The sequence below is a fragment of the Barbus barbus genome (genome assembly GCF_936440315.1).
Source record: "Barbus barbus genome assembly, chromosome: 15".
Taxonomy (NCBI): domain Eukaryota; kingdom Metazoa; phylum Chordata; class Actinopteri; order Cypriniformes; family Cyprinidae; genus Barbus; species Barbus barbus.
In genome coordinates, this window is record NC_136743.1 from 7,252,625 (window position 1) to 7,268,267 (window position 15,643).

A 15,643-nucleotide genomic window follows, 5' to 3' on the forward strand; every position below is an offset into this window, starting at 1 on the left:
CTTGGGCTGTGTGAAGGGCCCCTAAATGATTCAATGAATGAATCATTTGAACGAATGATTCAAACGACTCACTCAACAATCAATTGCAAAGCGGACCTGCAGAAAGAGTCGCTAAAAAAATTAAGAAAGTATAATTGAAGCCAAATATTAAATAATAACACAAGGGTTGATCAGTGTTAGAAATTTTTGAATTACATTCAAATTCTTCCACTTCAGTGAACAAGAACAAAGAAAGATGCATATGGTGGAAAAATAGAGATGGTGGGAAGACAGAAAAATGCAAAGGTGTAGAAATGTGTTGCCTGTGTTGTAGAGGGGAAAAGTGTCCACCATCAACTCAAAGGTGTGAAGGTATGAATGGACAGAGTGAATGAAGGAGATGGAGGAGGAGTAATCCAGTAGAAAGGAGGAGGAGTAAGGTGAAAGATGAGGATATTTAAAGAGTGGGATGAAATCAGAGGGGGGAGAAGGATTGAAAGTACTGTAAAAAGCAAAAATTTAAATTGTATCTGTGTGTTTCTCTCCTCTGTTCCACTTACATTTCCCTCAGGAATGAGTGGGATAGAGAGAAGTGGGAGAGCTTTATTCACACTTTTCCTAAAGAGATCAACAAACATGACATAGGAAAAGAAACAGACCTACACATACATGTACATAAACAAGTAGATACCATAAGAGAAAGTTAAACAGGCACAACAGGACACACACTTATATTAATGAGAGCTGATGTGTGCAGAGAGTTAGCATATTTACTACTCTAAAAAAGCAATTAGCACCACAGAGAAATGAAATGAAAGAGTGAATAAAATATGGCTGGAAACAGATGGAAGGGAAATGAGAGTATTTGTGAAAATGGGATGAAAAAAATCAAAGACAAACAGAGTGGCAAACTAGAAGCAGAAGTTTTTTAAATAATAATAAAAATGTAATTGCTATTTAAACTTCGTTTCATAAGGTACATTGCATTCCTTTTTAATTTTAATTGAATATTTATTTTTCATATTGATTATTTTATGATTTCTGCCAAGGGAGACAGTAATACCACATGCAAATACCATATGACTTTTCTAAAATGCCATCATGATAGTTTCAAGATCACTGGACATTTTGGAATTATTATTATTAATACAATTTTAAATAAAATATGTATTCAAAATAAAACCACTTTGTTTGTGTTTAAAGTGTTATTTGGTAACACTTTATTTTAAGGTGTCATAATACAGAGTAATTACCTAATTAAGTACTTAGTAGTAGCCGTTGTACTTACATGAAACAAAATGCACTTATCATGTAAGTAATGGAACAGCCTGTAATTACAGTTTGTAATTATATAGATGTAATAGGCAGCTACTGTTACACATATGTAACAAACCGAGTCTGTTACACCGCTACTAGTACACTTAAGTACAATCTTGATACACTTTATTTTAAGTAGCTTATGCCTGTGTAATATTCTGTTATTTTAATGTAATTAGATGTATTTAAGCTGTGTACTGGTGGGTTAAATCAAACTAAGGTGCAGCTGGATAAGGTGTACAGTATAGATACACTTGAAATACACTTAAGTACAATATTGATACACTTTATTTTAAGTAGCTTATGCCTGTGTAACACATGTAACAATCTTTTGGAGCCGAGTCTGTTACACAAGTTGCTGTGTAACAGACTCGGCCTGTTACATATGTGTAACAGTAGCTGCCTATTACATCTATACATACTCCAAAAGATTCTTCACAATTTCGATTCATCTCAGTTAATCAAATCTTGTAACTCTGTTCACAAAATGACTCGTTTAGAATCTCTGCTTCCTTCAGCAGCCTGTACATCACCTCATTCTGCATGCAGGTGACGATAAGTGAATCTTTGAATCAGCAGTACGTTGTTCAAAACAGAGTCATTTACGATCTCAGCAACAAAACAACACTAGCTAATCAATCATGATTACTTGACTGGACTTGACCAAAAGCAACTTGTGTTTGAAAGAGGAGGCAACAGAAAAGCAATGAAAGATGTGAAAACAAAGTTCATTATAAATTTTAAACAAGTGGAAGTTTAATACAGAGGCTTCCACCTCAGCTTCCACCACTGGAACCAGCTGAGCCCTTACAATCTGACTTGCTGCAGTTTGGAATTGAACTGCTGGTTTGTTTGGCCAGAGGAGAATTGGCCCCCCGACTGAGCCTGGTTTCTCCCAAGGTTTTTTCTCCATTCTGTCACCGATGGAGTTTTGGTTCCTTGCCGCTGTCGCCTCTGGCTTGCTTAGTTGGGGACGCTTCATTTCCAGTGATATCGTCGACCTGATTGCAAAGACACTATTTAAACTTATTGACACATTATTTTCCTTTTTTGATATTGTGCAGTTGCTTTGACACAATTTGCATTGTAAAAAGCGCTATATAAATAAAGGTGACTTGACTTGACTTGACCAGTGGCTCATCCGGCTTTTCGAAGAAGCTGTGTGCTTACAATGAATACACTTATATTTATTTATTGTTTTAAAATGAAATATTAAATTGTAAACCATTACACTTTATATTGCTCTGTTTAGTGTAAGAGCTCACTTTGCCTGCCTGAGTCTGATGAGGAATCCAGTCTTGGAATCGAGTCCGAAGCTTGAATCAAAGTCAGAGTCGATTCCTAGTCATAACGGTAAAGGATTAGTTCACCCTAAAATGAAAATTCTGTCATTAATTACTCACCCTCATGCCGTTCCAAACCCAAAAGACCTTTGTTCATCTTTGGAACACAAATTAAGATATTTTTTAAGGAAATCCGAGAGCTCTCTGACACTCCATAGACAGCAAGGGTGCTACCACGGTCAAGGCAAAGAAAGTAGTAAGGACATTGTTAAAATACTACATGTAACATCAGTGATTCCACAGTAATTTTATGAAGCTATGAGAATACTTTTTGTGCGCAAAGAAAACAAAAAGAACAATTTTGAGGGTGAGTAATTAATGACAGAAGTTTCATTTTTGAGTGAACTGTCCCTTTAATCTGGTGATGTAAATATTTTGCTACCTGAGGCAGGCTAGACATGAATTTTAGTACTCGCACACAAATACTCATGGACATCACACAACACACACCCACCCACACAAAATACAGTTTTATTTGTTTGTGTGCAAAATTAGAGCAAGACTTGCCCTGAGGAAAGATGTGGACAGATGAATGTTCCGTCTGAGACCATTTGACTAAGTCATGTATTCTTGCTTACCTCTCTTGGCACATAATTAAAAGCTTGTTTCTGTGTCTCTGTGTGCTAAAGGGTGCATTATTGTCATTCTCTGTATATCGCTTTCTCTCCATGACGTTTTGCATTTGGCTCTGCTTTTCTAAATGCTTAACATTTGGCAGCACCACTTCAGGGATGTTTTTCTTATACTGTAGCATCTGGAAATACTTCAGAGTTTTCAAAAATACACACACACACATAGAAGAATCAGTCTATGAATCAGACATCAGATGCTGTGTCTTTGTTCTGAGGGCACTTTTGCATCACTAATGACTAGTTAACGGAGTGAAGCTGCTTTGAGCGTTCTGATACACGGGCCAGTGTCATTAAGCGCTGTCATAAGCAGCTGTGCCGCAAAGACATGACGTCATGTCTCCTGCAGTCCAATCATGGTGCATGGACAGTTGTAAAGAGAGAAGGTTTTATAACAGAAACTCAGTGTCCAGAGCCCTTGACTTTCCGTATGACTTTCTTTCTTCCATGGAACACCAGAGTCAGTGTGACCGCTTCAGTCCTCTTTCATTTGCACTATATGGAGAAGAGTGTCCGATACATTCTTAATTATTGGTTTGCTGGAGTAAATGGGGACAGAATTTCCATTTTGGTGTGACCCATTCCTTTAAGTATGATGAAGAGTTTTGTTTTATGGCTGTAAATGTAATCCTCTGGAGGTGCACCTTTTCTTTTTTTTCTCCCTCCCTTTATTAACGTTTTGCCTTAATTAGCAAATTGGACTGTTACCAATAATCCTGGAGGAGTGGCATGTGCCGGAGGAGAAAGAGAGGCAGGAAGAGAGAGAGTGATGGAATTTTTCAGAAATATCTCTGCGATGATGTAATGGATGAAAATTTGGGATGTGGCTGTAAGAGTCAGGGTAGCATATGTTTGTAAAAAGATTTGGTAACTCTGGGACCAATTCTCACTATTAACTAGTTGCTTAGTATCATGCCTAGTAATGACATATTGGCTGTTTATTAGTACTTATAAAGCACATATTCTGCATGAATATTCTGCATCCCTAATCTTACCCAATACCTAAATTTAACAACTAACTATTAAGAAACAGCAAATTAATAGTTTATTGAGGCACATTTATAGTTAATGGTTTGTTAATAGTGAGAACTGGACCTTAAAATAAAGTCTGACCAATTTTTTTTTATTAATCTTCATTTTAATATATATTGAAATAAGACATTGATTAACACAAAATGGTTAAAAGACACAGTAAAGACATTTATGTTACATTTTTTTTTTTTTTTAAATATGCTCTTTTTAACTTTATATTCAACAGAGTATCCTGATTTCCACTAAAATATTTATTGGCACCACTGTTTTCAGAGCTGACATTTAAAAATTGTTTCTTCAAAACCAAATCAGCATATTAGTGATTTTTGAAAGATCATGTGATATTAAAATGATGCTGAAAATTCATTTTAAAATATATTGAAAAAGAAAGTAGTTATTTTAAATTGTAAAATATATTTCACAATATTACTGTTTTGAATGGTAGTGTATTTTAACAAATGTTTATGTCTTCAAATGCAGAATTTACACATTTTAAATATTTAAATCTATTATTGTTCTTTTCTAGGCTTGGGTTAGAAATATTTAACAAAAATGTATGGCACACCAAAGAAAATCTTCATAAAAGTGGGAAAAAACTACAGTGTCCCTTGAACAGTGTACAGTAACATATAAGCACATTTTTGTCTCTCTGTCCGTGTCTGTCAGTGTTCAGCGGCCCGCGGTTTTCTCAGGAGCCGGCGGATCAGTCTGTGGTGGTCGGGGAGAGAGTAGTTTTGTCCTGCGTGGTGTTTAACTACACCGGCATTGTACAATGGACCAAAGACGGGCTTGCTCTTGGAATCGGAGAAGATCTGAGGGGTGAGCACACACACACACACATCAGATCACACTAACCAAGGGCGTCATGCACCTGTTTTTAGAGGGGAAATGAGTGACAGTATGAGCTCAATAAGAGCTCTAGGTGAGATAATCCAGATAATATGAGAACAAAGCACGACAGGAAAGTTTAGCAGTACAAATTTGGTTTAGCATTAAAGGGGACATGGGTTCAAATGAATAAACCAAGAAAAATTGCAACTGCGTCAGTCAGTGATCGCCATGCAGCTGCAGCTGTATCTAGTCATACTAGTTTGGAGTGACACGAGGACGGGTACGATGACTGGATTTCAGTATAAAGCAAATTACTGACCAGATTTAGATATGTGAATGCATGATTTCTGCTTAAGTGTTTTGGACAAACAAAAAAATTGTGCCACCTAATTTTCAATGATACAAATTATTTTGGAATTTGGCTCAGAAATCTGTCTATGCATGTCTATACAGCATTAATGTTGCAATGCAACATACAGTACAACATACGATTTCTCCCTCTCCTCCATTTAAAATGATGCAACAGACATATTTCTTTCTTTCATTGTCCAGACATTGCCATTTTCTTTCTTTGTCCTCTGTCTCACTCTCTCTCTTTCCTTTTTTTGTTGGATGTGTTGCTCTTTTGTCCGCTCTAATCACAGACACATACACATATAGATGTGCAAACACGCGCACAGGTTAAGCGTCTGCTTGCTGATTGGTTGAGCTAAAGGATGATGTAATCGTTGCCAATACTTTTGTCCTCCTGGTATCCAGATCGATGATGTCATAATGTGTGTGCCAGAGAGGTTGCAGTCTGAATGCCAATGTGTTGGAGTGCTGCCCTCTGGTGACAAAAACATGTCCTACAAGCCACCACATAATCACACTGATTGGCTAAACTGGCTGTATGAACTATGGCTTGGGAGCTTTCAATAAATTTACAGAGAATATGTATTCGTTTGAGCTGTATGTTTATTGTGAGGGGAAATCCATGAAATAGGGACAGTCATGCAAAATAAATATGAATTCTGACTGTACATACAAGCTATGCTGGGGCTTTTGCAGCACAGTATTATCTGCATCTGAAATGATAAATGCATGAAATGTTTTATCATGTTAAAGTGTGATGTGTGTGTGTTTCAGCATGGCCACGGTACCGTGTTTTGCGTATCTTGGATGTTGGGCAGTATAATCTGGAGATCACGTCAGCAGACCTGACCGATGACTCACTGTACGAGTGTCAGGCCACTGAAGCCGCTCTGAGGTCCAGAAGAGCTAAACTCACTGTTCTGAGTGAGTACACAATGAATATGATCAGAATAGCATACTGCCATTATAACGTTTTTACAGTATGTATAATGCGAGAAGTATGCACTTATTTTGCATGAAATTCTTGTGCATTTCAGTAAACAACAGCACACTGTGTGGAACACTGTATTGTTTACAGTGTGATGAATGCACCTAAAGTAATATGTATCGTGTTTAACAAAAATTGAATACAAATAAAGTCAGTACTTTTTATATCTGAGATTGTTGCTGTGACAAGGTTGTAATATACTGTACTACTTTTTGAAATATTCATTGGTACATAATCTTCACAAATAATTTTTTTAAAGTATGCGGTATGCAGTAATTATACTTCTCAAGGCTGCACTTTTTTTTGTTCAAAACTACAGTAATTGTGAAATATTATAACAATTTAAAATAACAGTTTTAAATTTTTTATGTATTTTAAAATTGTATTTATTCCTGGTGGCAAAAGCTGAATTTTCAGCATAATCACTTCAATCTTTAGTGTCACGTGATTCTTCAGAAATCATTCTAATATGCTGATTTGATGCTCAAGAAACATTATTATTATTATCAATGTTGAAAACAGTTGTGCTACTTAATATTTCTGTAGAAACTGTTTTTTCATAACTCTTTTTTTGAACAATAGTGTGTAGTACACTATATTTGCAAGGAAACAAAATACCATATATGTGTCCGTATTTATAGATCTAACCTCTGTCCCCAGTAAATCACTTTCAGCATATTATCTCTCTATCTGTGTAGTTCCTCCTGAAGGTCCTGTTATCCAGGGCTCTCCAGATATCCTGCTGACAGCAGGAACCTCATATAACCTCACCTGTGTGTCTCGAGGAGCAAAGCCACTGTCAACGATAGAATGGTACAAAGATGGGATCATAGTGGAGGGAGCCCATACCAGCACTGTGAGTGAGCAGCACACAAGCAAATGAAGATAGCATGAAAATCACATATATGAGAACAAATGGTATACATTATTTCTATCTGTCTGTATGTCTGTCAGGAGGTATTAGCGGACAGGAAAAGGGTGACCACAAAGAGTTTTCTGGAGATCCAGCCAGTGGACACAGACACAGGACGAAATTTCACCTGTGTGGCCTCAAACCTGGCCGCCCCGCTGGGAAAGAGGGCCACTGTTACTCTCAACGTCCACCGTAAGTGTTTTTACACCAACTTTGCTGTACTGGCATACTGTATATCCACAAGAAGGGCGCTAATAACCTCTCAATCTCTCTCCAGATCCTCCCACAGTCATCCTGTCAATAGAACCTCGCTCGGTTCTAGAAGGAGAGCGAGTTAAATTTACCTGCCAGGCCACTGCCAACCCTCCCATTATGGGCTACAGGTTAGTGTGTAGTGTGGGTGTATTTGCTGATCGAAGTGATGTGCTCTCTCTGATTTACATATGCACAGTGTTTGTGTTGCAGTGTTATTTTTATATCGTTTAGATACTATTATAATTTATTTGCCATTTTGCTGTTTTTAACATTTTTGTTTATTAATTTATTTTAAATATGTCTCCATAGTTTTTATTTATTTGTATTCAAGGTTTGGTTTTAGCTATTTTAGTCCCTCAAGAAAATGAGAAACGCTGCCTTGGCAAATAGCTGAAATAAAATAAGTTAAAGTTTTTTTTTATATTTTATTTCAGTTAACAATGTAATGATTTCTTTGCATGAGTTTTAGTTAACTATAATAACCCTAATGTGTTGTAGGTGGGCTAAAGGGGGCGTGATTCTGGATGGAGCGAGAGAAAGTGTGTTTGAGACGACAGCAGATCACTCGTTCTTCACTGAGCCCGTGTCCTGTCTGGTCTTTAATGCAGTGGGCAGCACTAACGTCAGTATTTTGGTGGACGTTCACTGTGAGTATCTCAGTCCATCCGTCCAATGATCTACCGCACAGGTCTATTGATAGGTTTATGTTATACTGTATGAGTTTGCCATTGCTAAGCAGTTCTGCTAGTGCAAATTGTGTTTTTATTTCATTCTCACATTTAAATATAATTTAAAACATAAAGCCAGTTTTGTTTTGATTTGGAATATCCATATCTAGAAAACACCATTTTCACAGCCAGAGTGAGAAATGTGTTTATTAAAATGCAGATTGAATATTTTCTGATGCCAGTTTGCAAAGTTTCATATAGGGAAATGTTTTTGTTTTTTAATTACTTTTAGTGGTTCATTTGTATTTTTCATAACTTCTTTTTTTATGTTGTTTTTAGTTTAAAAAAATCTAGTAAATATATTATGAAAAATATTATAACCTTGTTGTCTTCTTTTCTCTCTCATGTAGTTGGCCCAATTTTGGTGGTAGAGCCAAGGCCTGTAACAGTGGATATTGACTCTGATGTCACACTCAACTGTAAATGGTCAGGAAATCCTCCACTCACCCTCACATGGACCAAGAAGGGCTCCAGTATGGTTAGTGCACTCTAGATAATGCTATCTACACCCTGCAAAGTGCACTCACCTCTAACACACATACATTTTTTTTACACATATACACATTCAGCAAAAACACTCTATTGACTATTTTTAATGCTATCTATTTTCTTTATTCAACTCTTTGTTGTTCAGGTCCTCAGTAATAGTAATCAGTTATTCCTGAAGTCTGTGAGTCAGGCAGATGCAGGACAGTATGTGTGTAAAGCCATTGTTCCCAGAATTGGTGTCGGAGAAACAGAAGTCACGCTTACAGTCAATGGTCAGTAGCACATACATAGCTACAGAAAAATATGTCTAGATTTGAAAAGTGTGATATAACTCTCTTATGATGTGATTGGGTGTCCAGGTCCTCCAATCATCTCGAGTGAGCCGATCCAGTATGCCGTGAGAGGAGAGAAGGGGGAAATCAAGTGCTACATAGCCAGCACCCCTCCGCCGGACAAAATCGTGAGTTGAAATCTCACTCTGTACAGTACATTAACATAGCTTCTATTACAGGTTATTCTGGACATGTGGCATGCTGTGATTTACCGCAAACATGCATTTTATGCATTGCGCAGATACTGTATCAAAATGAATGTGGAATAAATAATCAAGATTTTTTTTTAGTAAAGAAATGTCTCTTTCTAGAGCTTTAAAATTTGTGCTTTTGAGGTGGGGCTGCTTCTTCCTTTTTTACAAGTAGGAAATTCTGGTTATGTATTGCTGATATACAGTAATTTCCCTGGGTTTTCAGTGCTGTTTCTTGGCACTAATAGAGCAGAAATTACATAAGGCAGCTTTATTCAGCTGTATGTATACAGTAATGTCTCTTACTGTACTTGTTTTTCGTCCTTCCTTTATCATCTTTACACTATACTTGATTGAATACTGAGAGAGCTGAGAGAGAGAGAGAGAGAGAGCCAAAGGAAGCGTGAAAAATAGAGGTCAAGAAGATATCAAATGAGACATGAAAGATGAGGAGGGCTGATGGGGAGGGGGAGAAAAAGAGTGACAGCGCAGAACAAAGTGTACCTGTACCTTTCAGTGTCGATTATCACCAGCAGACGACACGACATGACAGACAAATGAGTGAGCTTTTAACAATCTCAGCACTTTATTCAACGCTCTGCCTCTTTTCCTCCTTCCTTCACTCTCTCTCTCTCTCTTCTTCTTCCTTCCACCTGTCCTCTAGTCACCCTCCTCATCTTTATCGTTCTCCTTCAACCACCTTTCTAGTCACTCTTTTTCCTTTCTCTCATTTTAGCATGCTTCTTTGGCACAACTGCTGTGCTGAATAGGTAAAACAAATAATAGTGCAAATGCAGTAAACCTTAGTATTAACAAATAAAATAAAGTATGATGTATAAAAAATAAAATAAATACAACATAAATCAATAAAATAAAAATAAGAAAAGGAAAAATAGTAGTATTAAAATAGTAAACAGAAAACAAATATTAACAGATAAAATCATTAAAAAAAATGCAAAAAGGTAAAGAAAAAAAGTGAAAATAGAGGGAACAAATTGTAGTATTAACAAAGAAAAAAAGGAATGGTTTATAAAATAAAATAAAACAACAGCCCAATAAAATAAAATAATACAATTATTAATATAAAAACCATTAACTAATATTACAGTGCCTATAGAAAGTCTTCATACCCCTTTATATGTTTCACATTTTGTTACGCTGCGTTATCATGTTAAACTGCTTTGTTGCTTTAAATTACTTTTTTCCCACATAAATCTACACCCCACTCACCATAATGACAAAGTAAAAACCGGATTTATCACAACTTTCCAAATTTATTAAAAAGGAAACACTGAAAAAATGACATTTGCACAAGTCTTCATACCCTTTGCTTTGACACTTGAACTTTAGATCAAGAGCATTTTAGTTTCACTGCATCGTATTTGAGATGTTTTTATACTCCGACTGGATTTAACCTGTGGCAAATTCAGTTGATTGGACATGATTTGGAAAGGCACACATACTTGTCTATATAAAGTTTAACAGACTAAGCCATGAGGTCAAAGGAATGGCCTGCAGAGCTGAGAGACAGGATTGTGTTGAGACAGATCTGGGGAAGACAAAAAAAGGTTCACAGGAGCATTTGGCCTCCATAATCGTTAATGGATGAAGTTTGAAACAATCAGGACTCTTTCTAGATCTAGCCTCCTGGCCAAACTGAGCAATCGAAGGAGAAGGGTCTTGGTTAGAGAGGCGATCAAGACACTGATTGACACTGGTTGAGCGCCATGATCTTATATGGAGATGGGAGAAACTTACAGAAGGACAAACATCACTGCGACACTCCACCAATCTGAGCTTGATGGCAAAGTGACCAAACTCAAGCTTCTCTTCAGTAAAGATACATGAAACGCTGACTGGAATTTACAAAAATACACCCAAATAACTCTCAGACTATGAAAAAAAAAAAAGATTCTCTGGTCTGATGAACCTCAATTCCTTATTCATGTCTGAGGGAAACCAAGCACCGCTCATCACCTGCATAATACCATCCACGGTGAAGCATGGTGGCGGCAGAATCATGCAGTGGGGGTGTTTTTCAGCGGCAGGGACTGGGGAAGTGATCAGAGAAGGCGGAAAGCTGAATGCAGCTAAATACACAGATATTCTTAATGAAAACCTGATTCTCAGAACCTCAGACTGGGCTGAATGTTCACCTTCCAACATGACAATCACCCTACGCACACAGCCAAGACAATGCAGGAGTGGCTTAGGGACGACTCTATGAACGTCCTTGAGTGGCCCAGTCAGAGCTGGGAACCAATCAGACATCTTTGGTGAAACCTATAAATGGCTGTCCACCGATGGTCCCCAGCCAACCTGACAGAGCTTGAGATGATCTAAAGAGAAGAATGACAAAAAAACAAAAAACAAATGTAGATGTGCAAAGCTTGTTGCATGAATAAAGCTTGTTGCCTTTTTGCTTGTTGCAAAAAAAACCTGAGGATGTAATTGTTGCCAAAGTGCTTTAACTAGGTTTTGAGTTAAGGGTATGAAGGCTTGTGCAATGTCATTTTTTGTCATTTTTCATGTTTCCTTTTTAATAAATTTGCAAAGTTGTGATAAATCTGATTTTTGCTATGTCATTATGGTGAGTGGGGTGTATGTGGGGAAAAAAGTCATTTAAAGCAGTTTAACATAACGCAACATAACAAAATGTGAAAAAAATGGAAGGGGTATGAAGACTTTCTATAGGCACTGTAATATTAGTAATATTAACAATTTTTAATTTACATTTTTAAATGATAATGGCAAAAACGTAAAGTAAGTGAAAATAGAAAAAACAACTATAGTATTAACAATGGGAATGGTTTCAATGGAATGAGTTAAAAAAGGAAATTTATAAAAAATATAATAAAACAACAGTCCAATAAAATAACAGTGTGAAAAAGCAGCATTCAAAATAGTAAACAAATGGCAATATTATCAATTAAAATAACAGCCAAAAAAGTAAAGCAAGAATAGAGGGAAAAAGTAGTAGTAAAAACTGAATAATTAAAAATAAATAAATAAACAGTCCACAAACTTAACAAAATGGAATGAACCATTGGAGTAATATTTAAACAAATTAAAGGGAATAAAAATTAAATTAAAATTAGATTTGCCCATAATAGAACTATTATGCATGAGTTTAATAATAGAGACTCACACTCCTCTGTTGCTCTCTTTCTCTGTCTGATCGCTCACTGGATAATGAGACATGACACAACAGGACTGGCCTTAATGTGAAGACGGTACTTATGAGATAATGAATAATGGAATAAATGAGGAAAGAAAGTGGCGGAGAGGAAAGGAGAGTGGGCCATATGCTTTTTGTTCCTCATCCTCTCGTCCTTCTTGTTGCCCCCCCCCCACTCTCTCTGTCGCTCTGTTGTCAGTTTGAGAGGGACATTAGTGCTGTGAATATTTGATGGAGTGTTGTTCATTTTGTATGAACTATCTGCTCTCCCACAGTTTAGAGCAAAATCCTAAAAGGGCTGCAACGCCTGCGAACCCCTGCTTGTGTGCATATTTACTAGTGTGTGTGTGTGTGTGTGAATGCAAACATGTTTTTCTGCAGGTTTGGGCCTGGAAGGAGAATGTGTGGGAAAAAGAGAGAGGAACGCTGTTGGAGAGGTACACAGTGGAGCAGAGCCGACCTGCGTCTCAAGGGGGCGCCGTTCTGTCCACACTCACCATCAATAATGTCATGGAGTCTGACTTCCAGTCCACCTACAACTGCACGGCATGGAACTCCTTTGGACCAGGAACCATGATCATCACCCTGGAGGAGACAGGTCAGAAAAAAAACACTCTGGTAGATAATAGTGTCTATTCTCTCCCACTGTCTCTTTCTTAGGTATAGTGTCTGTAGGTATAATAACTCTCTTTCTCTCTCAGATAGAGAGCATTCATACTTTCATAGGTCTATATCAGATATGTAACACCTCTCTCTCTTTCTCGCTGTCAGATATAGCATCTGTAGGTATAATACCTGCCTGTCTCTTCCAAAGATATAGTGTAATCTTTAGGTATAGTGTGGTGCGTAGGTGTCTTTCTCTCAGATATATAATTCCTGTAGATGCAATTCCTGTCTCTCCCTCAGATATAGTGTCCATAGGTGTCTTTCTTTGAGATATATAATACCTGTAGATTTCATTCCTGTCTTTCTCTCAGATGTAGTGTTCATATCTGTCATTCTCTCAGATATATAACACCTATAGATAACACCTGTCGTTCACTCAGATGTAGTGTTCATAGGTGTCTTTATCACAGTTATATAATGCCTGTAGATATCATTCTTGTCTCTCTGTCAGATATAGTGGTGACTTTCTTTCAGATAAACTGCTTGTAATTTTTTCTCTTATATATATTGTCTGCAGGTGTCTTTATCTCAGATACAATGCCTGTAGATGAGATCTGTCTCTCTCTCTCTCACACAGAAATAGTATCTGTAGTTATAACTGTTGCTCTCTCTCTCAGATGTAGTGTCTTTAGTTTAGGTGTCTTTCTATCAAATATAACACCAACAGATAATACCTCTCTCTCAATTTTAGCATCTCTAGATATTATGCCTGTCTCTCTCTCATATTGAATTTATAGGTGTTTCATATGTTGTCCATTGGTCTCTCTCTCACATAGTGTCTGTATCTATTATGCCTGTCTCTCTCATTTGTATATTATCTCTCTCTCTCTCTCTCTCTCTGGTGTTTTCTTACTTAGTCGTCCAAGCTGTTCACCTAACACCTAAAGACACTACATCTGAGAGAGAGAGCAACAATCTCTATACTACAGATACTATTTCTGTGAGAGAGAGACAGTGGCTAGATATTATAGCTGTCTTAAATATAATATCTATTTGATTGAAATAATTTCGTAGGCATTATACATGTCTCTCTCTCTTATATAATAGCTGTAGATTAATACCTGTCTCTCTCAGATATCTCATTCCTTTCTATAATACGTGTCTCTCTCTCAGATGTAGTACCTGTAGATATTATACGTCTGTCTTTGACTTAGACATAGCATCTGTAGGTAATATAAACATCTGTTTCATGCCTGTCTCTCTCTGTCAGAAGAATAGTGTCTGTATGTTTATACCTGTCTCTCTCTCTCTCAGATATAGTGCCTGTTGGTGTGATAGCAGGTGGATCTGTTGGATCTTCCATTTTGCTTCTGCTCCTCCTGTTTGCTCTGATATTCTATCTGTATCGACAGCGTAGAGGCAGTGAGTACACTGTGTGTGTGTGTGTGTGTGTGTGTGTGTGTGTGTGTGTATATCCGTTTCATGTTCATGTTCATTTGTTTGTGATGAATTTGTCCAAATTATCACTGGGATTCAGATTCTAAGAAAATAATTATGCATGTGTATTAAAAGGCAATGCTCTGAAAGTCAAATGGTGAAAAAAAAAAGTGTAAAAATGCTTGATTATGGTTTGGTGCCCCCGTGTAGCTACAAGACAGAAAAAAAGCATGCCTAAAACATCAAATCATATTTTACCACATATACAAAATTGAAATCATAAATTATATTTTTAATTTGCATAAAATAAATGTTTATTTATTAATTTCAATAATAATTATATTTTTAGAACTACTATTAACATTTTTGTTAACACTCTTCCCTCACTATTTGAAAATAATGAAATAAAATTAGAATAAACTACTGAAAATTGCAAACTTAACAGAAACAGAAGAAAATTCTCAGCAGGTTTTACCATTTACGTAAAAACAGTTTTATGTTTTTTTTAATTGAAATTTTGAGATCAGCTCATCACAATGCAAACTATCCATTTTAATGAGACATGCTAAAGATTTATGTGTCCTACCCTCTATTGAACAGCCTGCTAACAGTCTGAGGTAACAATAAAATTACTGAAATCATAATCTTGCTTTCCGACCAATGCCTATGAACTGCTGTGACTTAATGGAACCATTAAATAATTTCATTGATTAAAATGAAGTGAGGCTTTGAGTCAGTGATTTATTATGCTTGCAGGTCGTCGTGGAGTCACGTTGAAGCCAGACATTAAGGTGGAAACGGTCAACAAGGAGACTCACAGTCTTGAGGAAGAGGCTGCCGGCGCCTCCACAGCCACACGAATGGTAAAGGCTATGTATTCTGTGAGTATCTATAGCATAAACTAGACTGTCAGGCTGTCTCATATAACGTTCAGAAAATATATGGTCAGGTCAGACATGCTATTTTGTTACCCATAAAAAATAAAGATTTCTTAAGTATGTAATGTCAGAGTTTGGTTAGTTCACACTGATGGAAGTGTGA

The 15,643-nt window shown here is 36.8% G+C and overlaps 1 protein-coding gene across 1 annotated transcript in view; it reads left to right on the forward strand.

Moving 5' to 3' along the window:
• Positions 1 to 15,643, forward strand: part of LOC306881750 (kin of IRRE-like protein 1) — a gene marked incomplete at both ends in the record, with an annotated part of 31,976 nt that overhangs the window by 13,713 nt on the left and 2,620 nt on the right. Inside the window, 12 exons of the mRNA XM_079435999.1 lie at positions 4,967 to 5,119; positions 6,260 to 6,409; positions 7,172 to 7,329; positions 7,428 to 7,578; positions 7,664 to 7,769; positions 8,140 to 8,288; positions 8,720 to 8,847; positions 9,004 to 9,130; positions 9,218 to 9,318; positions 12,941 to 13,157; positions 14,480 to 14,587; positions 15,359 to 15,483. Coding sequence (XP_079292125.1) covers positions 4,967 to 5,119; positions 6,260 to 6,409; positions 7,172 to 7,329; positions 7,428 to 7,578; positions 7,664 to 7,769; positions 8,140 to 8,288; positions 8,720 to 8,847; positions 9,004 to 9,130; positions 9,218 to 9,318; positions 12,941 to 13,157; positions 14,480 to 14,587; positions 15,359 to 15,483 — 1,673 coding nt within the window. The remainder of the gene's footprint in view (positions 1 to 4,966; positions 5,120 to 6,259; positions 6,410 to 7,171; positions 7,330 to 7,427; positions 7,579 to 7,663; positions 7,770 to 8,139; positions 8,289 to 8,719; positions 8,848 to 9,003; positions 9,131 to 9,217; positions 9,319 to 12,940; positions 13,158 to 14,479; positions 14,588 to 15,358; positions 15,484 to 15,643) is intronic.